Raw genomic sequence first — 7,979 nt, 5'->3', positions numbered from 1 at the left:
AATTTTATTTTTACTTGTGTACCTCCCAAATCATCAATATCACAACAAAAGTATCACTATTTTAAATTTTAAAAAGTGAAATACATATATTCATGTTGAGAAATTAGGGCAAAGAAAAACATGAATTGACACAAATCCAGAAGAACACACTGAGATTTACGAGGTTCGGCAAAGATGTCTACATCCTCGGGAGCAGAGCGGCGACTTCTTTTTCAATATTCAGAAAAGAGTACATAATACATCTCATAGGCTCACCTAGGGTTACAAACATGATATATATATAACCATATAGTACAATATGTAATTACTTAAATTACATCTGTACCAAACCGCAGACAGTTTCCCTCTCACCCCGAACCTACATAATGAAACTCACCCGATTTGACAGAACCTTCCGCTCCACTCCGCTCTTTTTCGCTCCACTCCACTCATGGGCTCCGCTCCACTCCAGCATCTGTCCCATTTATGGTATATGAGTCATACCTAACAAATCTCTACCCTAGCGAATATCCAGCCCCTTAGAAGAAATACATATACCCAACAAATCTTCACCTTGGCGAATATACAACCCCTTAGGAGAAATACAAATGCCTAAATAATCTCCACCTTGCAGAATATTCAGCCCCTTAAGAGAAATATATATGCCTAACAAATCTCCACCTTGGCGAATATCCAGCCCCTTGGGAGAAAATACATCATGAAGTTTCTTATGCACCAATGTGGGTTGGGTCATAAATCTTTTTAAATAATCCATTAATTAAGATAACATTAATTTTCCCAGAAAAGCAACAGAATCTTTTCGAAAAAGGATTGAAATATTCCCTTAATTAAATTTCTTTAATTAAGTATTTTCCTTAATTAAGTTTCCCAGAAACAGAAATTTCTCTTAATTAAATTTTCCTTAATTAAACTTTCTCAGAAGTCCTTTTCCTTAAACTTCCAAGAAAAGCTCTTATTTCCTTCTCGAAAAGCTCCGCCTCCGCTTTCCAGAGAAGCTCATTTTTCCTTCCAGAAAAACTCTGTTTTCCTTCTTAGAAAAAGCTGTCTCCGCTTTACTTCCAATTATGTTGCTCTATCGCTCCCTCTGTCGCTCGAACACCTCTGCCTTTCGCAGAAATTGCAAAAATCCTCCTTTACAAAGCTGCTTCGCCCACACACAATCTGTTTCGCGATTTGCTTCGCCCGATCGCTGTCTGGTTACGAACTGCCGAGAACCGCAGCCAAATTTTCTTCTCTTATGCCGAAATTTTTCTTCCTTGCCCTCAAATCACTCTGATACCACTTGTTGAGAAATTAGGACGAACAAAAACAGAAATCAACACAAATCCATAAGAACACACAGAGATTTACGAGGTTCAACAAAGATGCCTACATCCCCGGGAGCAGAGCGGCGACTTCTTTTTCAATATTCAGAAAAGAGTACAAAATACAAGATTCAGAATCCCATAATCTCATAGGCTCACCTAGGGTTACAAACAAGACATATATATAACACTATAGTGCAATATGTAATTACTTAAATTACTTGTGTACCAAAATGCGGGGGTGTTGCCCCCGCACCCCTAACCCACATAATGAAATTGGTGAATCTCTTTATATTTCAACACACATTTATCTCTCTCTTTGTCATAAGGTTGGCCAACCAATTCTTATGTATTTACATATCTAAGACCAAAAATTTATTTTTTACTTACATACCTCCCAAATCATCAATATCACAACAAAAGTATCACTATTTTTAATTTTAAAAAGTGAAATACACATATTCATGTTGAGAAATTAGGGCAAAGAAAAACAGGAATTGACACAAATCCAGAAGAACACACTGAGATTTACGAGGTTCTACAAAGATGCCTACATCCTCGGGAGCAGAGCGACGACTTCTTTTTCAATATTCAGAAAAGAGTACATAATACAATATTCATAATCCCAGAATCTCAGAGGCTCACTTAGGGTTACAAACATGACATATATATAACACTATAGTACAATATGTAATTACTTAAATTACCTTTGTACTAAACCGCGAGGCGTTGCCCCCGCACCCCCAACCCACATAATGACTCCCCCGATTGAACAGATCCTTTCGCTCCACTCCGCTCATGGGCTCTGCTCCACTCCAGCATCTATCCCATTTATGGTATATGAGTCATACCTAACAAATCTCTACCCGACAAATATCCAGCCTCATAGGAGAAATACATATACCCAACAAATCTTCACATTGGCGAATATCCAGCCCCTTAGGAGAAATACATATGCTTAAATAATCTCCACATGCAGAATATTCAGCCCCTTAGGAGAAATACATATGCCTAACAAATCTCTACCTTGGCGAATATCCAGCTCCTTAAGAGAAAATAGGTCACAAATCTTTTTAAATAATCCCTTAATTAAGATTACCTTAATTTTCCCAGAAAAGCAAAAGAATCTTTTCGAAAAAGGATTGAAATATTCTCTTAATTAAGTTTCTTTAATTAAGTATTTTCATTAATTAAGTTTCCCAGAAACAGAAATTTCTCTTAATTAAATTTTCCTTAATTAAACTTTCCCAGAAATCCTTTTCCTTAAACGTCCAAGAAAAGCTCCTATTTCCTTCCCGAAAAGCTCCGCCTCCGCTTTCCAGAGAAGCTCATTTTTACTTCCAGAAAAACTCATTTTTCCTTCTCAGAAAAAGCTCAGTCTCTGCTTTCCTTCCAATTATGTTGCTTCGTCGCTCCCTCTGCCACTCGAACACCTCTGCCTTTTGCAGAAATTGTGAAATCCTCCTTTACAAAGCTGCTTCGCCTGCACACGATCTGTTTCGTGATTTGCTTCGCTAGATCGTTGCCTGGTTGCGAACTGTCGAGAACCGCCGCCAAATTTTCTTCTCTTGTGCCGAAATTTTTCTTCCCTGCCCTCGTATCAGACTCTGATACCACTTGTTAAGAAATTACGACGAACAAAAACAGAAATCAACATAAATCCATAAGAACACACAGAGATTTACGAGGTTCGGCAAAGGTGTCTACATCCCCTGGAGCAGAGCGACGACTTCTTTTTCAATATTCAGAAAATAGTACAGAATACAAGATTCAGAATCTCATAATCTCATAGGCTCACCTAGGGTTACAAACATGACACATATATAACCCTATAGTAAAAATATGTAATTACTTAAATTACTCATGTACCAAACTGCGGGGTGTTGCCCCCGCACCCCTAACCCACATAATGAAACTCCCCCGATTGGACAGATCTTTTCGTTCCACTCCGCTCGTTGGCTCCGCTCCGCTCCAGCATCTGTCCCATTTATGATATATGAGTCATACCTAACAATTCATGCATAGATAAGGTATCATATATGTAAAAATAAAAATTTGTGTTGGACAGGTAAATACATAAGAATTGTGTGGAATGCATGTAAATTTTCCAAAAAAAAAAACCAAACAATGCAGATTTTAAGAAATGGAAACTTTGGCTCCTCGTGCAACCAATAATACAAATATCTTATCATACTCGACCATCAAAAACGCCATTTTTATCACAAAATACTCCGCATAACATAGTTGGGCTAATTTAATCTTTTATAAAATGAACCTTCAAATCTCCATGATGCATCTCTTATTGCATAATACTACTGATATATTTTTCCACATTATTTACTCCAACATAACATGAGAAATTTTATCTTTATTGATATCCACGAACTTCTATACGACAAATCAATTCATCAACTCTGAAGAATAACTTAATTAAGCATAATAGAAAGAAGTGAAACTCATGTGACTCAATGAAGATTATGAAAGTTATTCAATCTATCTATTTGTTAGCAAATGAGTTATTTTAAGGTTGCTCAATTGAAGCATACAGCATACTTTGTTGTGTAAATCAAATTCCGACAAAATATACTAAATTTAACCGGTCACTTATTTAACTAACTCACTTTGTTGTGTAAATCAAATTCCCACAAAATATACTAAATTTAACCGGTCACTTATTTAAAAGGCTAAACCAAGTTCCTACAAAGTATATGTGGTTACATTGACCACATATAGTTTGCAATGTGGCTGCTAGCAGCCATTTTGCAGCACAACAAATATTAGAAAAAAAATAAACTTTATCTCCATACTAGACAATAACGAGATGAGGAGCTTTATAAGCAATCACCTTTCTCCCTAGAAAAAATATCAGTCTTTCAATCACTAAAGTTTCGTAGGGTTTGTTTGGGGGCAACTGTAGTTGTTTGAAGTAGTAGTTGTGACGTTGCCACAGAAAAAAAATACTGTTCAAAAAATGCAAGAGCAATGCAATTGCTCTTGCATTTTTTTTTTTCCAAAAAGTCATATCACCGGCAACAACTACACTTAGCTTACTGTTCAAAAAATGCAATTGCTATTACATTTTTTTTTTCAAAAAGTCATATCACCGGCAACAACTACACTTAGCTTGGTCAGGTTGCAAAACGCCTTGGTCAGGTTGCAGAACGCAGCTTCCTACCATAACTTTTTGTTTTGCCAAACGTCATGAAATAAGATGCAGCACCCCACAGCTGGCCCAAACACAGCCTAAGTCTGACAGAATAGAAAAGAATTCATAATAAAGATTCTACCCCTCAACAACTAGAACTCTAATTATCACTTTTGCAGAATGATGATTTTCATCCTACTCTTGTCTCTAAGAAATTGTTTGGGTTGACTTTTGTGTCATGTCATTTATTTTTTATTTCAATTTTATTTTAGGTGTGGTTAGATTTGAAATAAAACATATTTGATATGTTAAAAACATGATTTTAATTTTATTGAACATTGAATAAATTAATTTTTGTGGTGATGGCAACAGTCATGGGCAAAACATTCAAACCCGCTAAAAGTTGTTTTGAATATTTTAAAAAGATTCATTTATTTCTAAAAATGAAAAATAAAAACAAGTGAAAAATGCACTAAACAAGCATGCTTAAAAAGAAAAAATAAAAAAGGATCCCAAATGGAACCTGAGTATCTAAGTTTTGCCCTCTCTTTCTACAAACTCATACAAACTTATTTCTTCACCCATAATAATAATATATAAGTTATGTTCTTCACCACACTCTTGGCTTGATAAAGTCTCAAGTATTTAGAGATAATAATACTTAAGCCTTGTGCTTAAAAATCCACTAAAAATCAACAAAAAGTTAACAAGCAACAAAAGAAAACTGGCACAAAGAGCTTCCAATGCAAGTGGGGTAATTGAAGGAATCCGGATTCTTTCCAATTAACAGGGCAACATATCTCAGCCATCCAATTTAGATTTGGATGGTTTGGATTAACACCACCAAACATGATCAAAATAGCTTTGGTATTGAGGTTAATCCCAAACATTCAATCTGGAATGGATGGCTGAGATGGAAAAAAAATGTAGGCTGCACCGCTTAATTGGGCATCAATAAAACCAGCTAACAACCTCTGCAGCTTTGAGGTTGATATCAGGAAAATGAAGAACAGACAATTACAAGTTATCAGAAACATTTTACTAAGTCAGGCTTTCAACAGATTTTCCTTTTATTTCTGGAATAAATCAAATGATATGTTCATAACAAAAAATAACATATTTTGGAGACCTTTTTGAGGGACAATCATTCAAAACTAAACTACCGCATATAAATTTTGTTGAATTTCTGAAATAAATTACAAGTTATTTCCCTAGCCAGTAAAAGGACAAGGAAACCAATTACCATGAATAATTAAACACTTAAAATTTCCAAAACTGAAACCTCTTATCAAACAAATTGGTATATTTTAAAAACTCAAACTTCACAAACCTCAATGAATCAGTGTGAACTTAAAAAGCTTAGCTTTTAGTACCTTCCTGCATCTCTGTATCATTTGAGTTCCTTCCTTGCACCAGTCTTCCATAACAGCAGCTACAAATACTTACTGTAGCTTGCCATGATCAAAAGAGAGAGAGTTCCTGGCAGCATAGCGAGCAATGGATCTCTGCACACAATTCCATCTTTTCCATCCAATTTTCGTTCCTTCAGATTAAGAATTTTTAAGAGTTCAGGAATCCAGTTTGAGCTGTATATCTACTCACAAAAACAATCATCATCCATCCTCACTCAATGAACTGACTCTCCACCCCAGAATCTGATCCACTGCCCTCTTCATCGCCACCATATATAGCATCATCATCCCCAAAGAACTCCTTTCTATTCAATGCCGGCACACACTGAGGCCCGTCACCTTGCCTCCCAAGGCTCGTCAGCATTCTATCAAAATTGGCCTTTTTGGAGCTGATCAGCAGCAGCTCCCTGAGCCTTTTCCGAGCCAAATACACGTCATTTTGCTCCAAAATCTCACCTTTTCTATAACCCTCTCTAAGAAACACTGTGTGCAACTTCCCCTGATTCCCTCTGGTCGAAATGTAGAAAATTCCCTGATGCTGAAGAAGAAACTCCTTTAACTTCTTCGGCAATCCCATGGCCTGTCTGAAATTTGCTATCCTCTCAAGCGTCGTCCTTTTCTCCACGGTCAGCGATAGAAACTCATGGATGGTGGCGACCGCACGCTTCTCCATTCTCCTCTGGGCTTCCAATGATCTAAGATCGTAGCCTGATACATCCTCGTAAGGAGACCAGTAAGGCAATCGCTGCCACTTCCAGACAGCAACGCGGTAATATTTCCCGATTTTGAAGCCCGGAGGGAACTGAATGGGGAAGGCGAAGCGAGCATCTTCCGCATCGGAGCCCCGTTCCCGGTACTCCCGCTCGCGCGCGAGCTCCACGGCGGCGATGGGGAATGGTTCGTCGGGATTAAGGACCGCTTCGACGAACTTGAGGCGGGGTTCAGCATCGGGGCCGGAAGGGGAAAGGAGGCGGAAGAGAGATGGGTGGGAAAGCACGATGGATTGCTCGAAGTCCTCCGGAAGGCCGAGATCGGTGCGTGCGAGGCGGATGTGTTCGAGCCTGATGCGGAAGGAAGGTGCCGCGAGGAGAACAAAGCGGCGAAGACGGAGAGCGGCGGAGGGGAGGGAGGAGGAGAGGGCTTCGGATTCGAGGCGGAGTTGATGAAGGGCGCGAGGGGTGAGACGAGCGTGGAGGACGCGCTGGACGGGGTGTTCGAAGACGTGGAAGACGTGAGGGTGGCGGAGGAGGAAGGAGGAGGATTCCTGGGGAGAGAAGCGGAGGTGGCGGCGAGCGAGGGATTCGAGAAGGGATACAGGGAGAGTGCCGCCGGGGTGGGAGAGGATGAGGTCCTGGAGCTTGAGTGCGCGCCGGACCTTCTTTTCGACTTCCATTAGGTTGTCGAAGGAGTGGTCGCGGACGCGTTGGAGCTTCTTGGGTATGGATGTGGACTGCGATTGATAGCGAACGATGGAGAGGGAGAAGGAGAACAAAAGGCGCGCTCGGCTAATTGAGAAAGGCGACATTTTTAGTGTTTAGGGTTTTAGTGGGTCGGATGGGAGAGAACGAGGAGCCGGGGATCGGATCGGTGGCCGGCGGGAACGGGGAAGACAGGCGGCGCTAGCGGGGTGTGGCCTCGGTGGAAAAATGGGTGTACGGAGAAATAATAATGCTATTTACATGCATGCCATCAATTTCTTATATATTTAGCTTAAGCTACTTCTTATATTTATATTAACCAATTTTTTTATACCACATTAAATGCACCACTATTTTAATTGTTAAAATAGAATGAATCCATCTTTATTAAAATTATGACCATGTCAACATTCTTACTTAATTTTGGTATCAATTTTTTATGTCACAATTGTAGAGAACTTACTTGCATGGCTTATGGTGGTACACAGTTTGTCTGTAGTATCTGGTAGCTCAAGACAACCACCTGGAATCTTCTGATATTTGTTCGAGTCAAGTAACTAAGTTCAGTGGCGATTCAGCCCTTCCCAGTAAAACAGCCTCCGAAAGGCTCATTTGGGATGTGAGGTGTCGTTGATGATTAGAAGTCACCACACATTCATTCGGGAATTTGATGATTAGAAGTCACCACATATTCATCTGG

At 39.3% G+C, this 7,979-nt stretch overlaps 1 protein-coding gene across 2 annotated transcripts; it reads right to left on the bottom strand.

Moving 5' to 3' along the window:
* Positions 1–3,194: 3,194 nt before the first annotated feature.
* LOC110025860 (protein ROOT PRIMORDIUM DEFECTIVE 1) lies at positions 3,195–7,515 on the bottom strand. 2 transcript variants are annotated; one of them, XM_020726535.1, is made up of 2 exons: positions 5,823–7,515; positions 3,195–3,311 (listed from the first exon to the last, which is right to left on the bottom strand). In XM_020726535.1, exon 1 carries the CDS (start codon positions 7,384–7,386, stop codon positions 6,073–6,075), a length of 1,314 nt encoding a protein of 437 aa, XP_020582194.1. In that variant the 5' UTR covers positions 7,387–7,515; the 3' UTR covers positions 3,195–3,311; positions 5,823–6,072. The 2 variants fall into 2 exon arrangements, with proteins under 2 accessions (XP_020582194.1, XP_020582193.1); XM_020726534.1 differs by having other exon boundaries at positions 3,195–3,282.
* Positions 7,516–7,979: the final 464 nt, after the last annotated feature.

The sequence above is a fragment of the Phalaenopsis equestris genome, unplaced genomic scaffold (genome assembly GCF_001263595.1).
Source record: "Phalaenopsis equestris unplaced genomic scaffold, ASM126359v1 Scaffold000339, whole genome shotgun sequence".
NCBI classification, from domain to species: Eukaryota; Viridiplantae; Streptophyta; class Magnoliopsida; order Asparagales; family Orchidaceae; genus Phalaenopsis; species Phalaenopsis equestris.
The sequence above is the reverse complement of the archived record's forward strand: the minus strand, read 5'-3'. Positions and strand labels throughout refer to the sequence as shown.